The 27784-nt window shown below is 32.6% G+C and overlaps 1 protein-coding gene across 1 annotated transcript; it reads left to right on the top strand.

Moving 5' to 3' along the window:
• The first annotated feature begins 9102 nt into the window (after nucleotides 1-9102).
• On the top strand, nucleotides 9103-10984 carry LOC133697364 (polyphenol oxidase, chloroplastic-like). Its single transcript, XM_062119847.1, has one exon. It carries the CDS (start codon nucleotides 9118-9120, stop codon nucleotides 10861-10863), a length of 1746 nt encoding a protein of 581 aa, XP_061975831.1. The 5' UTR covers nucleotides 9103-9117; the 3' UTR covers nucleotides 10864-10984.
• The last annotated feature ends 16800 nt before the right edge of the window (nucleotides 10985-27784 follow it).

Below are 27784 nucleotides of genomic sequence, written 5' to 3'. Positions count from 1 at the left end.
TTTTTTTAGAATAGTGTAATGACTCTATTATGTGTAAAATTAAAATTCTCAAATCTTGACTTCAAGGGCTCATTCATAATTTTACAATTTTTTTTTCATAATAATTATTTAAACATGTGTGGTGCAACGACTCTATCCTTCAATTCAAATTGATGATATTATGTTTTTTTAATATGAACCTTTTGTGAAAATTATTATTCTTTTTAGTTTATTTTTTAATTAAAATATTATTTTTTTTTGTCAATTTTGATTTTCATTGTATTGATTTTTTTTCTTTTACTAAATTGATTTTTCCTTTCAATTTCACCATTCAATCCAATAAAAAAATTATTTTGTTTTTTTAATTTTGATCTTTATTATTTTAATTAATTGTTTTTAAAATTCTTTAGTATAATTAAATTATTATTTTTAATTTTATCCTTCAATATTTAATTAATTGATAATTGAACTTCATGGTTTTTTTAAATTGGATGTTTTAGATTTAATAACCTACGTCACGAGTTTAAAAAGTTAATATGTTTTTTTTAAAAAAAAAGCTTTATAATCCTCTTTATTTTTTTATGAGGTTATTCAAGTCTCATTATCTGATCTGCAGATTTGGTAGGATATTTCGAATTAGTTCGACCCTAATTATCGAGATTATAGATTTGACGTCCTAACTTGGATTGACAAAAACAATTTTTTATATGTTATTTTTTAACTTGTTTTGTTCTTTTACATGAGTTGTGGATCCATTTATTGTTTTTTTTTATTAATTAAATTAAAATCAGTTTATTTTACCTAGTTAAGTTTATGAATTAAATCACATATTTTTTTTAAAATCTATCAATAGCTAAACATTATTTTTTGCATTAAAAAAATCAGCTCTCACTATCCAAAAAAAATATTAAATCACCGATTATATCATAAACACCGTATTATGGAGGAAATAAATAATAACAATCATCAATTAATCTTAGAAGAGAAGAGGTACATGAAAAATTTAAAAGAAAATATAGAAAAAAAAAATTAATATCATAACAACAATAAAGAAAATCTTAACAACATGGTCCAGAAGTTGTAGTGTAAAAAGAAAGAAAGAAAAAGATAAATCAACATCGCTTTATCTTAATTACGCGAAAGGTTAAAGATAAATCAAAATTAATATTCTGGAATGAGAATAAAGAGCTGGTTCGAGTAAAGGTTAAAGATACTCTTGACAGCAAGAAGCTAGGATATGGCTTTCAAGATGCTCCTGTTCCTTGGCTGAAAATTAAAATTAGACCACCACCAAAATTAACAAGGCAGGAAAAATCACGTCGTGCAGCTGAAAAAAGCGTTGTATTAACACCAATTATTGCATTCCCTGTTGTCTTGGATAAAGTCATAAGTGTGGAGGTTTCCAGGCCAAGGAAATCAAGAAGCGCGACGGAGAAAGAAGATGAAGATGAAGTTTTGGTTATTGAAGGGATTGAGTATGAAGAAAATCAATTAAGTTCGATGTCATGTCCTCGGCAACGATGAACCTGATTCACCTGGTGGACCAGACAAGTCCGGTGGTGATCTTGATACCATTGATAGTGTCAAGATTGAGTTTGTTGCTGATTGATCATGCTGCTGATGAGGAAGAAGATGAAGATGAAGTTTTGGTTATTGAAGGGATTGAGTATGAAGAAAATCAATTAAGTTCGATGTCCTCGGCAACGATGAACCTGATTCACCTGGTGGACCAGAAGATTGAGTTTGTTGCTGATTGATCATGCTGCTGATGAGGAAACCTCTCTCGTTCTTATCCGATGAAGGAAAAGGACAAAAGATATGGGGTGGAAAAGAAAAGGAGAAAAGAGAACAAAAAAAAATAATATATATATATATATTCTCCATTTTAAAATATGTATGGTGTTATTAATTTATACTTTGCCTTTGAGCATGGATAATACATTACATTTTGGAATCGTTACTTTAATTAAAAACCCAGCAACACCGTGAAGGATAAAAAACAAAAATAAAAGCAAGAAGAAGACGAATAAGAGTGCAAGAACCCGAAAGGTACCTCCTCCCTCGTGAATGATCTTATGAGAAATTGGAAGATGTCTCCCTTTTTAATTTGTTAGGTTTTGGGGTAAAACAGCAATCAAACCATAAATTTTATATCTTAGACTTCATAATCGACCGAACTGAAAATCAGTTTAAATTATAAACCTTTAAGAATTTAAAAATAAAATAAATAAAAATTAAAATAATTTTAAATATGTTATCAATAGATAAGGAAAAGAAATAATGGTATGAAAAGTGTTCTTGTAAACTTGGTTGAAATCAATAATATATGTAAATGAACTAAGAGATAAAATAAATATATTTTGAAATAAAAAAATTGCCCCAAGAATTTATTGTGATAACCAATATGATCCATGTAAAGATGGCACAAGAAAATTCAGATTTTTATGTAAAATCACCTATCAACTAGTTTTATACTATTGAGTATAATTCTCAATACAACCATCAGATCATGTTGAAATCTTACAAGGAATCTCCTAACATAATTTTTTATATTAGATTAAAATTTTAGAGTAATCGAAGTATAAAACGATTGTACGAGAATGTCGACAACTGGATAAAAAATAAAATGTGTGCTCAATTGTTAATATCTATTATTAAAAAGAACTTGAAAATTTTAGAAGATTACCTGCTATTTACTACTAAATTTTATATTTTAAATTTTATAATCGGACAAAACTAAAAATTAGTCCAAACTGTAAATCCATAAAAATTTAAAAATAAAATAATAGCAAAAAAATAAAAATAAAAATAAAAATAAAAATAAGCTTAAATATATGGTCAATAGGTTAGAAAAAAAATGGTATGAATCAGTAACACCTTACATATCTAATTTACAGATTTTATAGGTGCACACCTTATTAGTATGACACTACACAACCACCATTTACTAGTATTACACTGCTCACACCTAATTTTTTATTGTAGAATTTATGGGCACATTTTCTTCATTAATACACAACCACCACCTACTAGTATTACGCGATTGACACCCACTTCTTTATTGTAGAGCTATTTGTGCGAGTGCATGAATTATTAAATGAGCATTTACATGTCTCATCAATGACTAGTACGATGCTACCATGTGTCACAAATTAATAGCAAAACACATTACCAACAACTCATTTTATAAGTTACCTGCGCAGTAAAGCTAGTTATTTTCTATAATTACTCATGCACGATATATCTACAACCTTACTTTTTTATAAGATAATTTCATCGATCAAGATGTATAAATATTTTAAATTAATATAAGATTATGATACATAACCACAAACAACCATTATAATATACACTATTCTACATTGTTATTTTTTATTATAATTATTTTTCTCATACAATTTACTAAGTTAAGCACATGCGGGTTCGTTATTCCAATTTAGAAGTTGTTTTTGTAAGGGTCCTAAAATGTGCTAGGCACAACATAAAAAAATATCCTTCAAAACCAATCAATGGAAAGGCCATATTCAATAGAAGTTTTTCCAACTTTGTTAGCTATGATAAAAAGTTAGCTATGATAATCTAACCATCAACCTCTATGCCTCATGCTTGATTTGAAATCTTATTTAAGTACTTTAGCTGATATCTATTATTTTTTAAAGTTCTTGTTAGACACACTTTATCTATAATTTTAGTAAACTTGTGTTGATATCTATTAATGTGTGTAATTAATATCTTTTTATGCAATGATAGAGGATGGATTAACTTATTTGGGGGCAAAGTCAAGAATATCACAAGACTTGAAAAAACATATATCATGCAATGTTTTCAGAATCTGACAGAAATGTTTCCTTATATTAGTTAATAGGATGATTGCTAATAATATTTTTTTTAAGAAAAAAAACCTATTACATCACTGTTTTAAACAGGATCCTGAGTTGATTCAATAATTTGAGTGATTCAGATTCTAGATCATATCCAATGTTTAAAAAAAAAACATTAATGTGGTAAAAACTCAAGTAAACTTAGTTAAAATTTATTATATTTTTTTAAAATAATATATATTTTTTATGTTTTTATAATATATAAAAAGTTGGGTAAACTAGAATTATTTGATTAACCTATCTTTTTTATATCCTATAATTTATTACGAGTCATGTTTAAAAATTGTGTATTAAAATTTACAAAAAAATAAAAAATTTAAACTTATATTAAAAAAAAATTATTGATAAAACAACGGCAAGAACTAAGCAACTCAACTCAAGACCAAAACCAAAATGTTATCGTAATAAAAATATCGTGTTAATATGGTGGTGGTTTGATCAAAATGTTATTAGTCTTTGAAGTTTGTGAATATTTTATTTCTTATAATCATTTCTTGAAGCATTCAAAATAACATGGAGGTTTAATTATAGCTGTGAATCCATGCAACACTGCATGCTTAAAGCTTATTTTGTGTAATAAATAATGTCCAGGTGCTCCAAATATGTTTTAAAGCATGATAAAAAATTCACGACTCGAGTCATGAACTTGATTAGATCAAATAAATTGGTTTTATTTTAATTAAAAAATAAAAAAATAGACAACAATAATAGATGAATCAAATTAACAAAAACAAAAAACATGATCACATTAATAACCTAAAAAAATATTTTTAAAAAATAAAACAAACAATGTAACTCAATTTTCAACTCATTAAATATTAAAGGACAAAATTAGGTTAACACAAAAAGGCCAAAAAATTCATTTCAATTCAACCCAAGTTATCATAGCAAACCTATAACTAGGGTTAACTCGCTAAATTCGCGCCACCGGTCATGAGATCAAAATAATCTGATATAAAAAAATATAAAAAATCATAAAGCTCATTTTTGTTTTGAAAAAAATTCAATGTTAAATGATAAAAGTTGCAAAGAAAATACATAATAAAAAAAACTATGTAAACCCGAGTTAACTTTTCAAACTCGTGAACTGGGTCATTAGATCGGAAGCAACCTATATAATTTATTTTTGTGATATTTTTAGTTGTATTGTGAGCTGCATTCCAATGGTCTAAATCTAAGGTTAACCGAGTTTGTCTAATGTCTAACAAACACAAAATAAAACAAATTATCTAGTATAATCCACAAAACATCAAATATAAAACAAGATAATTATTTATAAACAGGGAGAAAACGTTCAATTATTGGAAATGAACTTGTTACCGTTGATGGTAAAACGAAAAAGAAAAAGAAGAAGAAGCAGGCATAACTTTGTTGCTGGCTGATCATGGCAGATAGGGGGCATATGCTATGTTTCTACTTGAAAATGTTCAATTATTGGACCGTATCCCACTGTTTTCTCATTGGTGAGCTTCATTATTAACTCTTCTATCATAGGTTCAATTATTGGACCGTATCCCACTTTTTGTTTGCTTTTTCACATGCTTTCTCTATTCAATAAAATAATAATTAAAAGTACCTCTCATTTTAATCTTATCGGACGAAGGAAAGGAAGAGGACAAAAGATGTGGGGTGCAAAAGAAAAGGAGAGCAGAGAAGGATATATATATATATATATATATATATATATATATATATATATATATATATATATTATCCATTTTAACTTGTTTTAATATTCTATGGGAGTCAAAAAGAATAGTAAAAGGAAAACAAAGAGAGGAAGTATAACCTTTTCAAATGCTAATATTGACACCAAGGAAATGTTATAGAACAAAAATAAAACGTAGCACATCAAATGTTTTTAAGAAATTAATGGATTCAAATATACAATATGATGTTATTATTTTTATTTTTATTTTTTTAGATTAATATAAATGTCTGAGTTAGTTTGTACGCACGTCAACTAATCCTATAAGTTTTAAAATTAATAACCATATAAATTTTTCAGTGACTCTAAAATTTATAGGAATCAAATTGATTACTATATTATATTTTATTGATCCTTTACTTTAATTAAATTCCAATAATAAAATAATAAAAAAAAGGAAAAAAACAATAATAAAAGCAAGAAAGAGAGGAATAAGATAGCAAGATTTTTTTATTATTCGGTGGGGCAACACTATCATATAACTGCAAAAGATTTTGAAACAAGGTTCACATGTTAGCATTTCACAGACAGGTGAAATTTTAGATTTATTTTTTAAAAATTATTAATTTATATTTTGTAAATTTTAAAGTTATTAGAGATTTATACGATTATTAACTTAAAAATTTATAAAATTAATAAAGATATGTACAAACTATTTTGAATACTTATGATAATGAAAAAAATACAACAAAAAGAGAATGAAAATTTCTTTTTTTTTTTTTACACTTTGATCTTTAAAAAATAAAAGAAAAAAAACCAATCCAAGACTCAGATCCCAATTAAACCATACCCATTTACTTCATAACTCACTAAACAGAAAAAATATTCAAAATCCAATCTTTACTTGTCCATTATGACCCTCGGGTAAATATGGTACTCCCAAATTTGTATTCACTGGTTGCCTCTTTTAGCTTCTTTCAATTCAAATAGAATCGTGCTTTCAAAATAGAGACTTCCGAGGGAAGAAAAATGCGAGACAGCCAGAGGCGGCAGAAGCGGGGTTGGCTATGAAAAGGGCTTTGGTGGACATCGAGAGAGAAAGGGTTGAGAGGAGGAAGGGGGTGTAGGTTGTGAGAGTGAATTTTTGGATTTGAGTTTTTTTAAAACACTTTTGTATTTATACTTCTGTTAAGTTAATAATATTTTTAATTTTTTGTTCAACAATTCTGGTCCGATCTGGTTTAATCAGTCTCATGTTTTTGAAACCAAAACTAAATAGAATTGATTTTTTTAGTAGGTTATTTTTTGTTAGGTTTTTTTGGTTTTTTTTTGTTTTTTTAGTTTAATAAGTTTTTTGATTTTTTTTTCTCATCCCAAATTAAAATACTATCCATTCACTACGCAATTTTTTTTAAAGTTTTCTATGTAGCTCTAGTTAATATTTGCAATTGAGTTCGTAGTTTTAATAATCTTTGCATTTAAGTAACAATATTTCATTATATTCTTGTTTTTATCTCTAAATAGCTGTAAGAGAAAGGAGAGGAGAGGAAAATACTCCAATTAAGGTATTTTCCCATCATGAAATTGTTAAACTTGGTTTTTATTTGTTCAATTGACAATCCGTAACATGGCTTGAAGAAAAAAGATCAAGACTTCAATAATATATTGATTTTCTTTTAATTTAATTGGGTTTTGAAGGATTTTTTTGCCAATTAAGATGTATTTTGAGATTGAAAACATGTTTAGAGGGGAAAATAAAAGATTTGGATATGTATGACCAAAACTATAGCCTAGCACTGCATGCCACCTGACATCCTTCGATCTGAATACGCACAACCACATCAACTACCTCATATCCTTCAATCTATGATGCAAAGCAAGTAGTAGTTCAACATCTATTGTAAGAGATAATGGAGCTTTTAGCTCTTCTTATTAAGAATAAAAAAGTATTTCCTTCAAACATCCATCGAAATATCAAAAAAGCACATCCTGACCACAATATATGGGCCGTTAATATCCAGATATCAAAGCAAATTGGTACTAAGAGTGTTCAAGTGTGTACTTAAGCAATATGTATTGGGCCATTACTCTCGATATCTAAATCTTAACCCTCACCCTAAGTTTTTCAATAGTTGCCTTTTCCTTAACAATAACCTCTTAAGCTAAATAATAGAGATAGCTTGTTCCTATTACGTAATTATAATTGAGGAATTATAGTCATTGAAAGTCAAACCTTGAGAAAGTTGTCGGATATACAACTTCCGATCTAAACATGCTTTTGCAATTGATCTTGTTAATTTACACTTAGAGACAAACCACAAAAATAGTATTTGGGGTTCCTATTGGATAATCTATGATTTTTAGGTGAAAAAATGTATTTTTTATAAAATAAACTTTGAGTTGGAGGGTTCAATTACAAAATTTTAAAATCTTAGAGCTAAAATGTAATTTTTTTTTAAAAAAATTTGAGGTATTATAGTTCCAACTATTCAACCCTATTACACCCGTGCACGGTGTTCAAATTACGACATCTTTTTTGACCCTTGCAGAAGATTCGATTCGTGACGTGCTTAGTGTCGACAAAATGTTAAAAAAAATAAAAAATTGCTTCATCCATTATATAACAAAATGTGTACTGTTATGGCCTTTATCTTAGCGTCGACCTCTTTCTAATTATGTTTTATAATTATTAATGTTAAGACATTGGTTTAATGATTATAGAGGTCAGCTCTATTATTTGATTTTATGGATTTAAATCTTAATCAATATTAAAAAAAAAATTTATGTAGTAGGCTAACTTACTGGATGTGTTTTTAAAATTTTCGTACAAAAAATTTAAAAGGTATTTAAGAGTGTAGTAATAATTTTTTTGAATTGTTTCTCACTTAGAAATACAATAAAATAATTTTTTTTATTTTAAAAATTTTATTTTTAATACCAACATATTAAAATAATTTAAAAATATTAAAAAATTAATTTAAAATAAAAATTAATAATTTTTTTAAAATATAAAAACAAACATAGAATGAAATACAGATGGTGTAACTTTTGATAAACAAGGTTCGAGTGCCTTTTCTCGTCTCCACATGCTCAGAAGGCTATAGCTGTGGAAAAGGCATCGAAGATTAATGCACATTGTCCACATGCTTAGAAGGTTCAATGCACATTTGAATCCGACAACATAAATGCAATAAGCTGGCTGCAAAAGGACAACGAGAACATAACATGTTGGATGCATAATTTCGTGTCTGTTCCTGTGAGGTTGTGTCATGTATTTGTAAAAGTGATTTTATTTGAAAATATATTACATAAATTTTTTGATATTAAAACATTAAAATTAAAAAAATATATATATAAAAAAATATTAAATTTTTTTATATAAATATATTTTTTTAAAAATGAAAACTATGGTACTCCCAAAATTGTATTGACTGGTTGCCTCTTTTAGCTTCTTTCAATTCAAATAGAATATTTTTTTAATAAAAAGATTTACAGATCACTTTCACTTGGATTGAGACTATTTTAATGGAAGCTGCAGTAGTCGCTTTACCATAGACATTTCTTATAAGAGGTATCCAAGAATCCTTCACCCCCACACCAAACCAAACTATGGCTTCCTGTATCTCTCTTTCCAGTAGCATCCCTTTAGCTGCCTCCTCTTTCTTGCCTTCCTTCCCGAAAACACACCGAGTTTCCAGAGTTAAAAAGCCAAACCGTCCCAATATCCCGATTGTTTCTCGCAAATCAGGCAAGAATGATCATGAACAAAACCCTGCCACCAGAAGAGATCTGCTCATTGGTCTCGGTGGACTCTATGGAGCAACTAGTCTTAGTGATCCATTTGCCTATGCTAACCCCATTGCACCCCCAGACATAACCCAATGTGAGCTAGTTACCCTGCCATCCGAAAGTAATCCCACGAACTGTTGCCCTCAAACATCCACAAAGATCAAAAACTTCGAATTCCCTTCTGCGTCCACCCCAATGCGCATTAGGCCTGCTGCTCATTTACTTGATAAAGCCTACTTAGCTAAATATGCCAAAGCCATTGCACTGATGAAAAATCTTCCTGACGATGATCCACGTAGCTTCAAGAGCCAAGCCAACGTTCATTGTGCTTATTGTGATGGTGCTTATCACCAAGCAGGCTTTCCTGATTTAGAACTTCAAATTCACTTCTCGTGGCTCTTCTTTCCCTGGCATAGAGCCTATTTATACTACTTCGAAAGAATCTTGGGTAAACTGATTGATGATCCAACTTTCGCTTTGCCTTTCTGGAATTGGGATGCCCCTGCCGGCATGCAAATACCAGCCATTTTTACTGACCCCAAATCACCACTTTATGACCCCCTTCGCGACGCGAATCACCAACCTCCGACATTGCTTGATCTTAATTACGCGAAAGGAGATGCGAATCCAGACCCTGCAAAAGCAGCGGAATTGTATGCAAGCAATCTTAACGTAATGTACAGGCAAATGGTGTCCGGTGCCACGAAGCCTACTCTCTTTTTTGGAAAACCATATCGTGCTGGTGATGATCCAAGTCCTGGAATGGGTACAATTGAGACCACCCCACACACTCAGATTCACATCTGGACCGGCGACCCCAATCAGACTAAAGGGGAAAATATGGGCAATTTCTACTCAGCAGGGAGAGATCCCATATTTTATTGTCATCACTCGAACGTCGACCGAATGTGGGACTTGTGGAAGAAAATACCTGGAGGCAAGCGAAAAGATATCGAGGATCCTGATTGGCTTAATGCAGAGTTTCTTTTCTGGGATGAGAATAAAGAGCTGGTTCGAGTAAAGGTTAAAGATACTCTTGACACCAAGAAGCTAAGATATGGCTTTCAAGATGTTCCTATTCCTTGGCTGAAAACTAGAGCAACACCAAAATTAACAAGGCAGGAAAAATCACGTCGTGCAGCTGAAAAAAGCGTTGTATTAACACCAATTAGTGCATTCCCTGTTGTCTTGGATAAAGTCATAAGTGTGGAGGTTTCCAGGCCAAAGAAATCAAGAAGCGCGACGGAGAAAGAAGATGAAGATGAAGTTTTAGTAATTGAAGGGATTGAGTATGAAGAAAATCAATTAATTAAGTTCGATGTCCTCGTCAACGATGAACCTGATTCACCTGGTGGACCAGACAAGTCCGAGTTTGCAGGAAGTTTCGTCAATGTGCCTCACAAGCATGCAAAAAAATCGAAGACAACTATGGTATTGGGGATTACAGGATTGTTGGAAGATCTGGAAGCTGAAGGAGATGATACCCTTGTGGTGACTTTAGTGCCTCGGACTGGTGGTGATTCTGTTACCGTTGCTAATGTCAAGATTGAGTTTGTCGCTGACTGATCATGGTGATGAGAGGACATATGCTACCATTTTCTTTTCTTTTCGTTTTTTTCCTTTTGCCTTTTCTTGTTTTTTCTCTTTCTATGTTAGTATTCTGTGAGTTCTCTCTTTTTTCTTTCAAGATGCTCAACTAATGGACCGTATTTGAATTTGAATACTACAATGGTTTCTTAGATTTGTTGCCAGAAGTAGATGAACAAAAACAACTAGACCCATATGGTAAAAAATCATTGTCATTTTAGACTTTTTTTAAATGATACATAAACCTAAAACAATATGGTTTTGAAAGAAAAAACCTAAATTTTATCATAAACAAACCCATATCATATCTCAAATTAGTGAATTACCAAGTTGACCCTAGATCTTACATAACTAGGTCTGGATTGACAAAAAAAAAAAAAAAAAAAAAAACAAAAGACGTGATGGAGGACTGGCCAAAGCTACTTTCTTCCCCTCTGCCTCTGTTCTTTGTGCGCTTCTCCTCTGGTCTTGCTTTTCTTTGCTTGGCTTCTTTTTTCTTATCTTGTTTCCCTGTCTCCCTTAGTGTCTGCCTGGTATTCTTGTGGTGCTCATCCTGTTCTCAGGTTTTCTTCCTTTCTCTTCAGTGTATGTGTCGTCTGTTCGTCTGTGTTTTTTTGTTCCTGTGTTCTATGTTGGCTTGAGCTTGCTCCCGGTTGCTGGAGTTTTGAAGGAGATTGTACAGTCCCTTTCCTCTGTTTCACTCTGCCTCTGTTTTTTTTTTCTCTGGTTCGTCCTTCCTGTATTTTCCCGTTCGTCACCTTCTCTCTCTACTGGTTTTTTCCTGTCCTCTCCTCCCTTGGTTTTTCTGTTCTTTCGCTCGTTTCCTTCCTGTATCTGCTCGTTCATCCCCTTTTCTCTCTACTGGTTTTTTTTCCTATCCTCTCCCCTTCCCCCTCATTCGTGGCCTTTCTCTGGCTTTTATATAGCCAGAGAATGCCAAGCGTTCGTGCATCGTGGGGGCCAGGGATAGCCGCTGGGAGACGTGGTCCATAATTAAAACGGTTTTGGTGCATTTACTGCTGGAACGGTTCCTGAGGAAGAAGGCGAGTCGTTTCTCCCTCCCAGTTTTTTTCCTCTCTTCTTCCCCGGTCTCAGTCTCTTCCCCATCACACCGATTATTTAATCTCTAATCTCAACTCAAGGAGCTGCAACTCCTCATAAAAAAAATAAAAATAAAAAGTCTTTCTCCCTCCCAGTCACCGACCTCCAGCCTCTCTTCCCCGCTCTCACTCTCCCCGTTAACCATCATCCTTCATCTCAGCCTCCTCACCGAAAACACAAGCCTCCACCCATCAATCCTCAGCCATGGGGAAACCGAAGGAAACACATACACAGACCGCCCCTTCACTTCCTTTTTCCGCGACCGATCGATCCCTCAAACTGGCCACACACGGTCTTCTTCCCCCATCAACATTTCTCTTTCCTCCCCCAGCTGATTACCATGAGCAACAGAGAAGCAGCACCCGAAGACATAATGGTTCCAGCCACAGGCAGCGGCAAAACAGAGAAGAGTCTTCCTCAAAACTCAGCTGCAGGAGCAAAAGTCTTGTAGTGTAGTTTTTCTTTTTTTTTCCTTCCTCCCGCGGTGCAGCTTCTTCATGCTCAAAAACCGTGAGGCTCCAGCATGGCAGTCATGGACTGTCCCAGCCTCCATCGAAGCAACGTTTAGAAGCTCTCTTTCGATCCAGCAGCCGTGAACGAGCTCAAGCCAGTAGCAGCAAAAGAGCTCCAACAGCTCCAACAACTCCAGCAAACTACAAACTCCAATAAGCAACCCTTTATCTCCTCATCGCGCTCCTAAGGCCAGCGTCCACCGGCTCCTCAGTCATGAGAAGTTTCTTCTCCACCGTGAAACTGTGAGCACCAGTCTTCCTTCACCAGCGTCTCCATGGCCAGCATCAGGTAAGTTCTTTGCCTTCCCTCCTCCTGCATTATAATTCACGCTATTGTAGTTGTGAATTATAATTCACTTGCTACTGTAGGAAGTGAATTATAATTCACTTGTCTCTGTAGCAGGCGTGTGTTGTGATGCATGACTGCTACTCGACTGGATCACTGGCTTAAGCGAGTGACCAGACTAGGAAGGTTAGGTTTACCTAGTCATGCATGCTGGGTCAGACCCATCCAAAATTAAAAAAAATAATAAAAAAAAATAGTTTTTTTCTTTTTTTTATCCAGATTTTTTATGGTTTATTCATTGGCGTCAAAGTCAAGAATTATATCGTATTTTGTGGATTGCACAATATTTACCAACACCAGAGTTAAAAATATTTATAGGTGAATATTTATTGACGTCAGAGTCGAGAATATTACAGGATGACCATAAAAATGTAACACAAACAAACCTTTAACAATTTTAGACAAAATCAGTAATGTAGCCTGTCTTAGGTAGGACGTTAAAGGGTGATAGCATCTTCCCTTTCGCGTAACCAGTCCCGGACCATAGAATCTCTATTAACTAATTAGGGTTCCTAGTGACCATAATACTAGGTGGCGACTCTTCGAACAAGACTATTCCCCATCAAATAATAGGATGCTAGAAATCCATTTTTTCTATTAAGAGATTAATTTTTAATTGGTCGTTGCGATATCGGGGTGTGGCAATGGTAATAAAAAGCCTTAACATAGCAGAAGAAAGAAGATCAAGAATTCAATAATATAAAGACATTTTTATTTAGTTGGGTTTTGAAGGTTGGTTTTGGTTAATTTAGATGTATTTTGAGATTGAAAATGAGTTTATAGAGGTTGTTAGCATGATGTTTTGGTGTTTGGAGGGGAAAATGAAAGATTTAGATTTGCATGACCAAAACTATCAAACTACCATCTTGTAATTTTCTAGCAACCAAATGATTGTTGAAATTATTAATTGGTCAAAACATTTTGAAAAATTAACCTGACCTTTTTGTAGTTTAGTCATCTTAATTTTTCTTTTGCCTCTATTCTTTAAAAATTTATGATTTACATTTAAAAGTTCATCAGTTCATAACACTTCACCGCATGCCAAAACAAACCAACAAAAAACATTTAATTGTTTACAAGATTGTCATTATATTTTATTTAATGATTAAAAAGCTCTTAGAATGTTAAAATTAAAAAATGGCCACAATTTTTTTTTATAAAAAAACTAGCTGCTGAAAATCTTACCCTAGCTCCATCTCTTCTCTTGTTTTCTTCTAGCCACCACAAACACCTTACATCTATCATCTCTCTTATCTACACCTTCATATATATCAATGTAGCCCAATATAGAAGCCACCTTACATCCTTCTGTAATAACACACACACAATTACACCAACCACCTCACATCTTTGTACTATGTAGAGCAAGTAATAATTGAACTTGTGTTATCACCCTCGCTAAAAGATAAACCACTTCCACACTTGAACACTCTCATTTCAATATTTGTTGTAAGAGATAGTAGAGTTTTTGGCTCTTCTCATTAAGAAGGGAAAAATATTTTCTTCAGACATTCAATTTATCAAAAAAGAACATCCTGACCATCAATTCACATCAAAACACTACAAATTTACAAGTCTTGGACAAGTGATAAAAGGGAAAAATTCATTCCTTTAGTTTACAATCTTAAAAAAGGAAATAAAAAACACCAATTCTTTAAGACTCCAAATCAATTCTAATAGATACTAAATTCAAAGAAGAAACAATTAATTAAGAATTTAAGATGATGGAAAACAAGCCCTTACCAACAAAACCCGAGAATTACAACCTTATATGTAAAAATAATTTTCACTATCACACAAGGACATCACGACGACTAGTTAAAAATATTTGGAAAAAAAACAGATATTTGACATCATATTTTTTAGGGAAAAATGTCTAGTTCAAGGAGTCGCTACCTAGTATTATGATCACAAGAACCCTAACTAGTCAATAGAGATTCTATGGTACGAGATTGGTTACGCGAAAGGAAAGATGCTATCACCTCTTAAGCGTCCTGCATGAAGTAGACTCCATTGCTGGTTTTGTCTAAAATTGCTAAGAATTTGTTTTCCTCTTTTTTTGTTCCTACGATGTTCCTGACTCTAGCGTCAGTGAATAATTATTTACAAATATTATCAACTCTGGTGTTGGTAAATATTGCACAACCTAAAAATATAGAACTCATGACTTTGACGCTAGTGAATAAACCCGCAAAATTTGAGTTTTTTTTTAAAGCTATTTTTATTTGTATTTTTTATTATTTGTTTTTTGGGTGGCTAGATCTAGCCCAGCTGTACGGATTGGGCTAGACCTAATGGCCAGGCCTAGTCATTGGCCCGACCCAACCCGACTGGCCACTGTTGCACGCATGCGTGAATGGTTCACTTATGCATGCAACAATAACTAGTTAATTATTTTAGCAAGCAAGGAAGGAAACTTCCCTGGATGTGCTTCTGCTGGAGGCGAAGTTGAGGGAGACATCTGGATGACGCTGGAGATCGATGGCTAGGCAAACATCTCGACTTTCCCTTCATTCTTATGTGTTTTTCCTTTCTCTCTGGTCTCCTTTTTTTTAATTTCTCTCCCTTTTCCTTTCTAGGTTCTGTTGCTCCTCTCTGTTATGGAAAGGGAATGGAGCTGTTGATCGGAGGAGCACGATAGGGAGAGAGGAGCGCCTGTTAGAGCTTATTGCGTGCTGCTATTCACAGCTGGTGTAGAGGAGAGGAGATCGCAGCAACAATCTAGAGGAGGAGAGTCGGTGTTGTGAAAAGTTACTCGATGTTACTTGGGGTTGGACTGAAACTTACCTTCAGCTGGCAATGGGAACCTCTGATGGATTATGCTCTCAGTTGAAGATAGGACGGTTGATGCTGCTGTTGCACTACTTAAAGAAGAGACTTCTATTGCTTGTTCATTGTAAAATGAAAGATTGCATGTCTGAGAGGAAACCTTCTGCTGCTCACGATGGCATCTTACTGAGAAAAGGATTTCTCCTGCTCATAGTGGCAGCTAATTTTGAGGAGCGGCTGGCATTTGTTGCTGATGGTGTGACTGGAAATCAAATTGTTGAAACTAGTGTTGCTGCTATATCAGAGGAGAGGAAATCATGGCAACAATCTAGAGGAGGAGAGCTGACAAGACCAAAAGATTAATATCTTCTCCCAAGTGCAGGAGTGTCGAAGTAATAAATAACCCGGCAAGACAAGGGTCGAACCACGGGAAGGTTAACTATATAAATTATAAACAACAACAACAATAACAACAAGAAGTTAAATAGAGCTTTGAGATGTGATATTGATGTAAGGATTAAACAAGGATAAAATAATTGTCAAGGTTAGAGGATCCACTAATGGTATTTCAAATAAGTATAGTATAAACTCTTTTTATTACTCAACTGGAAACCACACACAAAGGAGGTTCCAATTGGATTATAAATTGTTAACATGATTACATTCGTTATCTTATTCAAATAATATTAATACTGGTAAATGTTATCAGCATTCATGATTATAACTTATGTTAACAACAAATCAAGTTCCTTTCATAGCACAGGTGTCGGTTATACCATACGGTTGGGCTATAAAAGTGCCAAGTATTTGTTGTACCAAGGGTTATACAACATAAATCTAGATTAACCATTTAACAAGCAAAGTATTAAAAGTGAACAAGATAACAAATATAAAACATGTTAGTATCAAACATTAAGGTCCATGTTGAGTTTATATTATACTTATTCTTACACCATTAGTGTAACCTTTTCACCTTGACATGATAAACTTAGTTAAACATAATGAAAGATAGAAACATAAATAAACAAGGAAAGGAAATGAAAAGCACAAGCAGGAGATTAATATAAGCAAAACTTAAGCATTACAAAAATATAAAGAGAGAGAGAGAGAGAGAGCAAGAGCAAGATCTTGATCTGAACCACCCAAGCTCCTAAATACATGGCAAATACCTCCTTTTATAGGCCAAAATTCAAAACTATTGATTTGTTGACTAATTGTTGAGTGGGTGGCCGCATCTTGACTTGGTGACAATCATTATCTTCTTGTTTGCCAAAAAGGTCATTGATAACGTCATAATTTGAACAAACTTAAATCATGAAAGTTCTAGGAAATTGTCTTAGCTTTCCAAGAAAAAATAGTTGAGGTCATTTGGACTTATAGAACTTGAGATATGGGTTGAACACTAAATAGTGTTTGGGCTGCAGGACAGATTCAGACTTCTCCGTTGTTGCTACAATTTGGACTTGAAAATGGCCTTTTTAAATCTTGGACTCCTCATGAAAGTTTTAGGCTTATGTCTTACCTTTCCATCCATATAAAGCAGACCTAAATCCAAGATCTACAGCTCCAGATATGACCCGATGACCGAATAGTGTTCCAGTTTGGACTGAACCAGCATCTTTTTTCTAAATTTGGTCCTTTCAATTTCCATACTTAAACTCATCAATCAATCCTTTCATTTATGTGATAGACCTGCATTTAAGATGAACATTTACCATAAATTAAAGGTATTTTATGGTATCAGACTTGTTATTATAAGACATGCTTTAGTTAAGGAGTTATTGATACTTTAAGTGCAAAATGATGATATAAAACCTTGATAAAAATGCACTTTTAAGTACTAATCACACCCCAACCAGCTTATTACTTGTCCCTAGTAATCAAAGCGTTAAAATAGAAAAACAATTTGCAAATTCCACAAAGCAAGGCATTCATCATTCAACTTCCATTAATCTATCCAAATAAACAAACTCATTAAATTTATATATCTGCTCAATACCTCTTAAACAAGATATTAATAAACCTTCCTTTTTATGTGCTTAATATATCAACACATAGTTATAGGGCTTTACTTGGAAGAAAACAAAAATTTTGTTATAATGTTTAAGGTTAACTTCCTTGGGTTAGGATTATTATCTTTTTTTTTTTAATATATATACATAAAACTTAAAACACAATGCATCTTTAACCCATGTAACGAGCTTTCGGCTAATGACTCCCAGACCAGTTGGTCTTAGGGTATTAGGTGTTGAGACACCCCTATGAGCTTAGTAACTCAGGTTGCAGATGTTGATACGTAGATAGTGCAATGTTTGATTCCTGATTAGTACTTAAAAGTGCATTTTTATCAAGGTTTTATATCATCATTTTGCATTTGAAGTATCAATAACTCAACTAAAGCATGTTTTATAATAACATATCTAATTATATAAGATCGTAGCCTCCCTAACCTAAGCAATTAAGCCTGAAGGGGTGTTTTAACACCTAATACCCTAAAGTCAACTGACTTGGGAGCTATTGGCCCAAAGCTTGTTACATGGGTTAAGGAGAAAAGCTTAAGGGAATCAAACATTGCACTATCTACGTATCAGTATCTGCAACCCAAGTTACTAAGCTCGTAGGGGTGTCTCAACACCTAATGCCCTAAGATCAACTGGTCTGGGAGTCATTAGCTGAAAGCTCGTTACATGGGTTAAAGATGCATTGTGTTTTAAGTTATATGTATAGATATTAAAAAAAAAAGAAAAAAAAGGGTAAAATAAAATAAAATAATCTCAACCCAAGGAAGTTAACCTTAAACATTAGAACAAAATATTGTTTTCTTCCAATAAAAGCCCCATCATCTATGTTTCATACATTGAGCACATAACAAGGAAGGTTTATTAATATTTTGTTTAAGAGATATTGAGCAGATATATAAAATTTAATGAGAGTTTGTTTATCTAGATAGATTAATGGAAGTTGAATGATGAATGCCTTGCTTTGTGGAATTTGCAAATTGTTTTTCTATTTTAATGCTTTAATTACTAGGGACTAGTAATAAGCTAGTTAGGGGGTGTGATTAGTACTCAAAAGTGTATTTTTATCAAGGTTTTATATCATCATTTTCCTTTTGAAGTATCAATAACTCCTTGACTAAAGCATGTTTTATAATAACATATCTAATTATATAAGATACCTTTAATTTATGGTAAATGTTCATCTTAAATGCAAGCCTATCACATAAATGAAAGAATTGATTGATGAGTTGAAGTACTGAAATTGAAAGGACAAAGAGATGACCAAACTTAGAAAAGAGATGCTGGTGTAGTCCAAACTAGAACACTGTTCGGTAATTGGGTCATTTCTGGAGTTGTAGATCTTGGATTTAGGTCCATTATATATGGATGGAAAGATAAGACATAGGGCTACAACTTTCATGTGGAGCCCAAGATTTAACAAGGCCGTTTTCAAGTCCAAATTGTAGCAATAAAGAAGAAAACCGAATCTGTCCTGCAGCCCAGACACTGTTCAGTGTTCAGCCCATATCTCAAGTTCTAGAAGTCCAAATGATCTCAAATTTTTACCCTAGAAATATGAGACCATTTCCTAGAACTTTCATGATTTAAGTTTGTTCAAATTATGACGTCATCAATGATGTTTTTGGCAGACAAGAAGATAAGAATTGTCACCAAGTCAAGATGTGGCCACCCACTCATCAATTAGTCAACAAATCAATAGTTCTGAATTTTAGCCTATAAAAGGAGGCATTTGCCATGTATTTAGGTATCTTGATTTCCAGATCAAGATCATGCTCTTGCTTTCTCTCTTTATATTTTGTAATGCTTAATTTTTGCTTATATTAATCTCTTGCTTATGCTTCTTTGTTTATTTATGTTTCTTTCTTTCATTATTTTAACTAAGTTTATTATGTCAAGATGAAAAGGGTACACTAATGTTGTAAGAATAAGTATAATATAAACTTAACATGGACCTTAATGTTGGATACTAACATGCTTTATATTTGTTATCTTGTTCACTTATAATACTTTGCTTGTTAAATGGTTAATCTAGATTTATGTTGTATAACATTTGGTACAACAAATACTTGGCACTTTCATAGCTCATACGGTATGGTATAACCGACACCTGAGCTATGAAAGAAACTTGATTTGTTGTTAACATAAGTTATAATCATGAATGCCTAACAACATTTACAAGTATTAGCATTATTTGAATAAGATAACTAATGTAATCATGTTAACAATAACCTTGACAATTATTTTTATCCTTGTTTAATCCTTAAATCAATATCACATCTCAAAGCTCTCTTTAACTTATTATGGTTGTTATTGTTGTTGTTGTTGTTGTATTATTGTTGGTTATAATTTGTACAATTAACCTCCCTGTGGTTTGACCCCGGTCTTGCCGGGTTATTTATTACTTTGACACTCCTGCACTTGGTAGAAGACATCAATCTTTCTGTCGTGTCAATTCCCTTAAGCTTTTCTCCTCAACCCATGTAACAAGCATTGAGCCAATAGCTCCCAAGTCAGTTGACTTTAGGGTATTAGGTGTTAAAACACCCCTTCGGGCTTAATTGCTTAGGTTAGGGAGGCTACGAAACCAAACTTTTCTACGTTTTTATTATCATCATTTTTTTTATATACTATCCCCTTCCCTTAGTTGTTACCTTTAACAAAAGAACATAAATAATATAATAATCCAATGTGCAACCCACAATCATATGTTAAAGTGTGTATGTGAATGAAGGTTTAAGAATACTTGTTAAATAAGTATATGAGTGGAATTAAGTGAAAACAATGTGAGAGTTTATAAACCTGAATATTTCAAGAAGTATTCTGATAGACCTTGTTAAGAATGTTTATTAAGATGCGTCTCAAGAGTAAAAACAACTCCTTTACTCTGCCATCCTAGTAACAATAGTTTTGCAAATGGTTTATGAAATAGAAAACATAGTTTACAATATTGTTGCTGGTAAGAAGACTTATCCATGATGCAACCTTTCTGGCCTGGTGGTTTAGTGATATCTTACCTTGATGAGGACCAGGCATGATAACTTAATAGCATGTAGCAGAGTTCAACCTAAGAAGGGGTTACCGGGAAAAAAAGATGGAGCTGATTTCTCTTTTCTTGGTGTTAGTGGCGAAGATATTCATAGAGAGAAGGTGCTGGCTGGTATTGGTATTGGTTGATTCTCGAAGAGAAAAAAAAGGCAAAGGGCGGTGGTTGGTCTTAGAGACAGTGATTCTTTAGGGTTCGCCACCCCTTTTTTTATGTGTTTCTTTTTTCTTGTAATGTCTCGCTCATGTGTGCTTGCTGGGATCTGTATTTATAATGTAAGAGTTTCATCGCGTATAAGAAATAAAATCTCAAACAAACTCAATTTTTTTTTGAAATTTGAATTTAATTAAGAATTAAATTCAAATGTGAATAACTAACATTTTCTTAATGATAAGGATAGAATGCCAAAAGCACATTGTAGTCCCTAGTTTTCACGCAAGTTGACATATCACACTTTTCATCGAAATAAATCTTTTATCTTTTAATTTTACATTTTAACACTCGTAAAACTAAATTAAAAGCTCATGAGCCAAAATTGAGTTATAACAGTTGTCTTCTTTCTACAATGCTTACGGTGCAAAGGCATTAGAAAAATCATTTTCTTTTGACTTTGTATAATAAGTTTTGTAAAGAAAAATAAGCATAAAAAGCCTTCCTCTTCTTTTCTTTTGATTATTTTTTTTTGAAATGGTCTAATTGTTATAGACGGCTTACTCGATAATAAAATGTGAGGGATTTCACAAGTGGTCTAATTGTTCCAAGCAACCTGCCCGATGATGAAAAATGTGAAAAATTTCACGAGTTGTCTAATTGTTCTAGGCGACCTGCCTGATGATAAACTGTGAGGGATTTTACAAGTGGTCTAATTATTCCAAGCGATCTGCCTGATGGTAAAGAAAAAATGCAAAGAATTTTGCGACTAGTCTAATTGTTCCATGCGACCTTCTAGATGATAAAATGCGAGGGATCTCGTCTAGTGTGATGATTTGATCTTTGTAAAGGGATGCATTTCATGAGTCTATGAACAACGAGTCCACTACTTACCATTATGCATATATTCAAAACACATGGCTCAAGAGTCATGGTGTGAGGGTGACAAACACATGGCTCAAGAGTCATGGTGTGATGGTGTGAGGGTGACAAACACATGGCTCAAGAGTCATGGTGTGAGGGTGACAAACACATGGCTCAAGAGTCATGGTGTGATGGTGTGAGGGTGACAAACACATGGCTCAAGAGTCATGGTGTGAGGGTGACAGTTAAATTTTTATTCATACACTTTGGTTTAAAGATAAAAAACCATTAAGAAAAGAGAAGGTAACATAGTATGAGAAATTACAAAGTTTCTCCCTTTTTTTTACACTTCGGTCATTGAAAAAATAAAAGATAAAAAACCACTCCAAGACTGAAAGATTCCACTTAAACCATACCCATTTACTTCATCACTCACTAAACAGAAAAATATTCAAAATCCAATCTTTACTTGTCCATTATGACCCTCAGCTGGATAAAATGCTCTTTCTCCATGCTTGGGAATATCTACAAGTGGAACTATACATGCCTTCCATAACTCTATATTATCCTAGAACCAAAAACTTGAAGAATCGTGCTTTCAAAATAGAGACTTGCGAGAGAAGAAAAAAGGGAGACAACCAGAGAGGCTGAAGCGGGGTTGGCTATGAAAAGGGCTTTGGTGGACATCGAGAGAGAAAGGGTTGAGAGGAGGAAGGAGGTGTAGGTTGAGAGTGAATTTTTGGATTTGAGTTTTTTAAGACACTTTTCTATTTATACTTTTGTTAAGTTAATAATATTTTAATGTTTGTGGTTCGATAATTCTAGTTCGGTCTAGTTCAATCGGTTTCAAGTTTTTTAAACCAAAACTAAACAGAATTGATTTTTTTGGTTTTCTAATAAGTGTTGTTTTGTTTGGTTTTTCGGTTTTTTTTTTTGGTTTTTTTAGTTTAATAAGTTTTTTGGTTTTTTTTCTCATCCTTAATTAAAATACTATCCATTCACTACGCCATTTTTTAAGTTTTCTATGTAGCTCTGGTTAATATTTGCAATTGAGTTCCTAGTTTTAATAATCTTTCCAATTAAGTAACAATATTTCATTATATTCTTGTTTTTATCTTTAAATAGTTGTAAGAGAAACGAAAGGAGAGGAAAATACTCCAATTAAGGTATTTTCCAATCATGAAATTGTTAAACTTGGTTTTTATGTCTTCAATTGACAATCCTTAACATGACTGAAGAAAAAAGATCAAGACTTCAATAATATATTGAGTTTTTTTTATTTGATTGGGTTTTGAAAGTTTTTTTTGCCATTTAAGATGTATTTTGAGACTGAAAATGAGTTTATAGAGGTTGTTAGCATAATGTTTTAGTGTTAGAGGGGAAAATGAAAGAATTGGATTTGTATAACCAAAACTATAGTATTGTAATTTTCTAGCAACCAAACAGTTATTGAAAATATTAATTGGTCAAATACTTTTGGGAAAACTAATAGTTATTTTTTTTTCCTTTGTCTCTATTCTTTTGAAAATTACAATTTACATTTTAAAATTTATGAATTCATAACACTTTATAGCATGCTAAAATAATCAACAAAAATTATAAAATATTTACGAGATTATCACTATATTTCATTTAAGGACTAAAAAAACTCTTGTAGTGTTAAAATTAATAAGTTGCCAACAAGTTTTTTCTAAAACAAATAGCTACTAAAAATTGATTAGTACTTAAAAGTGCATTTTTATCAAGGTTTTATATCATCATTTTGCATTTGAAGTATCAATAACTCCTTAACTAGAGCATGTTTTATTAGAACAAGTCTGATAATATAAGATCCTTTAATTTACGATAAATGTTCATTTTAAATGCAGGCCTTATCATATAAATCAAAAGATTGATTGATGAGTTTAACTACTGAAATTGAGAAGACAAAAAGAGGGCTAAGCTTAGAAAAGAGATGCTGGTTGAATTCAAATTGGAACACCATTCGGTTATTAGATCATAATTGGAGCTGTAGAACTTGGATTTAGGTCTAGTTTATATGTATAGAAAGCTAAGACATAAGCCTAAAACTTTTATGAGGAGTCCAAGATTCAAAATTATTGTTTCAAGTTCAAATTGTAGCAACAACAGAGAAGTCGGAATCTGTCCTGCAGCCTAGACATTGTTCAGTGTTCAGCCCATATCTCAAAATCCCAAAGGGCAATACAATTCAAGTGCAAGTAGCTCAAGAAGTCAACACATGGATCAAGTCAAATAAGTCATTACTCTCCGCAGTGGTAAGGTTATTGAAAAACCCATTTTTGAACTTTGTGAGAAAGATGATAAGTTAATCTCTGAGGGTAAGGAAGGGGTTGGACCTGAACATTGCAAAAAAAAAGTCTGATTCCCCACCAGTACTTCCATTTCCTCATGCCATGACCAAACAAAAGAAAGTCAATCACAATTCTAAAATCTTTGAAACTTTCAAGCAGTTAAGGATCAATATATCTTCGTTGGATGCTATTAAACAGGTACCTTCTTATGCTAAATTTTTGAAGGAATTGTGCGCCGTGAAGATAAAACTGAATGTGAAAAATAAAGCCTTTTTAACTGAACAAGTATATGCCATTCTTCAAAACAATAATGCTTTGAAATATAAAGACCTTGGTTAGCCTACAATTTCTTGCTTTATTAGAGAACATAAAATTGAAAGAGCTTTACTTGATCTTGGAGCTAGTGTGAATTTACTTCCATATTCAGTCTTTCAGAGTCTCAATCTAGGTGAGTTAAATCCAACTTTTGTAACTCTCTTACTTGCTGATAGATCTGTAAAAGTGCCAAGAGGAATAGTTGAAGATATGTTAGTACAAGTAGGTAAATTCATTTATCCTGTGGATTTTATTGTTTTAGAGACACAACCTGTTGAAGAATGTAATTCAATTCTAGTTATTTTAGGACGTCTATTTCTTTCAACTTCTAATGCATTGATTAATTATAGAATGGACTGATGAAGTTATCATCTGGAAACATGACACTGGAAATGAATATTTTCAACATTTGCAAGCAACCTGGTGATGATAATGATTTTCAAGAAGTAGATCTTATTGTAGAATTAGTTTATGATCAATTTAAAACTACTTTGAGTAGAACTAACTTTAATGAATCTGAAAATTTGCAAATGCTTTATTCTCATAAAGAAATTAAGGACAAGAAAGGCACCGAAAATGTTATCGTGGATCAATTGACAATAGATTTGACATATGATATCACACCAATTGATGATTACTTTCTTAACAAATCCTTACCTTCTCTTAGCTCAATGCCTTGGTTTGCTAATTTTGTAAATTTTCTTGCAACAGGAGATTTGCCAGCTCATTGGAGTACCCAAGACAAAAGAAAGTTTTTGAACAAACTATAGAACTTTTATTAGGATGATCCTTACTTATTCAAATATTATCCTGATCAAATATTTTGAAGATGCATTCCTGATAATGAGGTAAGTAGTGTCATTAAATTTTGTTATTCTGAGGCATGTGGGGGTCATTTATCATCAAAGAAGACGACTACAAAATTCTTACAATGTGGATTTTATTGGCTCACCATGTTCAAAGACACGCATGCATTCTGCAAAACTTTTGAAAATTATCAAAAAGTTGATATTGGTCAAAACATTTTGCTTTATAATTCTCGACTCCATTTATTTCCTGGAAAGCTAAGATCAAGATGGAGCGGTCCATTTATTGTGAAACATGTGTATCCTTATGGGGCCTTTGATATTAAGAATCCAAATAATAACAATGTTTTTGAGGTAAATGGACATCGTTTGAAAGCTTACTTTGATAATTTTCCTAGTGAAAATGAATCTATTGGTTTGAATGATCTTGTATATAAAGGTTGATTATTTTGTTTTTCTCACATTGTTTTTGTGTTTTTTTTTGTGTGACTCTTGTTTTGCTAGTCTTTCTCCAATCCCGGTCAAATGGTGGATAATGATACTCCGTGACTCTTAATCGGTTCTTTCAGTTTCCCATGATAACTGATATATGTGTATATATTTATTCAATTCCTTGTTCCTTCTCTTTTCTTTGCATCTCTTTTCCACTTCTTATCTAAAAAAATGGACACCACTCTTGAAAAATTGAAAAAGTATTTTCCCGCTTTGCCTCAAAATGCGATTACAAAAATTTACCGAGCTAGGTGTGAAAGATTGAGTTGTTAATGAACCATGAAATTCCTGAAGATATTCGCTCAATGATTAAAGCAAAGGTTTGATTATCAGGTGAGTCTTCCAATTCTTTTATTTCATACATGCCTGGGACAAGTAAAAGCACTTTTGCAAAGAAACGTCTTGTAAAACGATTAAAAGTCTGTCATCGATGTACCAAATGGACTTATAATGCACAATGTCGTTCTTTAGGAATGGTATCTATAAATTGTGAAGATAAAATACAATTCATTAAGGATGGACTAAGTAAGAAGTCTTTAGATAAAATTCTATTAACTCTTGAGATGCATCCTAGTGGAGATGTGCATCATTCAATTCAAGATTTATGGCTCCATTTTCATAAAGAACATGATCGACTTAGTCTTGGGAATCCGACTAAAAAAGACCCTGTTTGTCAGTTTTTAAGAAAATTGGATGGGAAGCTTATTCCCAACCCATAGAGGGCGTTTAAGTTGTTCTTGTAAAACCAAAGGAAAATGTGAGAAACAATCACAACTACCTGTACATACACATGTTAATAAATAAATAAATAAAGAGAGAGACTCTAGTCGGCCTACATATAGGTGGTATGATTGCTTTTTCAATTTCTCTTCTATAAAATCTTCTCTTCCTTCCCTTCATTTCTACTCAACCCATACATTCAATAGACATAGAAGTATGTAGAAATGGCAGGTTCCTCAAGTCATCAAATAAAAAATATTTGTGTTTTTTTGGTGGATCCAGTCCTGGAAAAGAAAAAGAGTTTTTAGAATCAGCAAATCATCTTGGTCAGGTACTAGCTGAGAGAAAGATTCATTTAGTGTATGGGGGAGGCAGCCTTGGGTTAATTGGGAGTGTGTCAATAGCTGCATTTTTAGGATGCAGTCAAGTTTTTAGCGGTCGTCCCCAAAGTTTTAGCAAAAGGGGACATCATTGGAAAAACAATTGGAGAGGAACTATATGTCTCCACAATGTTTGATTGAATGAATGCAATGTTTAGCCATATTGAAGCCTTCATTACCTAACCAAGTGGTCTGGCACATTGAAAGAGATCTTTCATATTTCCTCTAGGGCCCAACTGCACATTCACCATAAACCTATAGGTTTGTTAAATGTTAACGGTTTTTATTATAATTTATTGTCTTTGCTTGATCAAGCTGTGGAACAGAAATTTCTAACATCTTTGACACGACAAATCATAATCTCTGCTGCTGAACAGTTGATTGACCAACTATAATCTTTCATTCCTGTAATTAATCCCTCCATGACTTGCATAAATTGGTCAACTATGGAAAGCCGTAAAAAGCTTAGATTGGATTTGAGCCTTCATTTATGAAACCTTGTGTCTTTTGATTTTATTAATAGCATATTATTTTGTTTTGTTATTTCTTATATTTATTTAAGTGTGTTTCAGGTTTGTCAGTGTTCGTTGTTTCAGGTGATGTCTTCTATACTCTATGTTTCTACCTTAGGACATTGAGGACAATGTCCCATTTAGGTTGGCGGGAGAAGGTAGTAGTTGATATTAAAAAAATAATAATAACTAACTTTGTTTTCTATTATTAAAACCATTTGCAAAATTGTTGTTACTAGGATGACAGAGTAAAGGAGGAATTTTAGTGACTCTTAAGAAGCATTTTAGTAAACATTCTTAACAAGGTCTATCAGAATACTTCTTGAAGTATTCAGGTTTACAAACTCTCGCATTATTATCAATTGATTCTGCTCATATACCTAGCTAACAAGTATTCATAAACCTTCATTTTCACAGACACACTTTAATATATGATTGTGGGTTGCATATTGGATTATTACATTATTTATGTTCTTTTGTTAAAGGTAACAATTAAGGGAAAGTGATAGTATATAATTTGAAAAAAAACAAATAATAATAATAATAAATAAATAATA

This window comes from Populus nigra, chromosome 1, assembly GCF_951802175.1.
Source record: "Populus nigra chromosome 1, ddPopNigr1.1, whole genome shotgun sequence".
NCBI lineage: Eukaryota > Viridiplantae > Streptophyta > Magnoliopsida > Malpighiales > Salicaceae > Populus > Populus nigra.
This window is presented reverse-complemented; position numbering and strand designations above follow the sequence as displayed.

Excerpts from the sequence above, each read along its gene's own strand:
- LOC133697364 (XM_062119847.1), top strand. The coding sequence starts at position 9,118 with ATGGCTTCCTGTATCTCTCTTTCCAGTAGCATCCCTTTAGCTGCCTCC.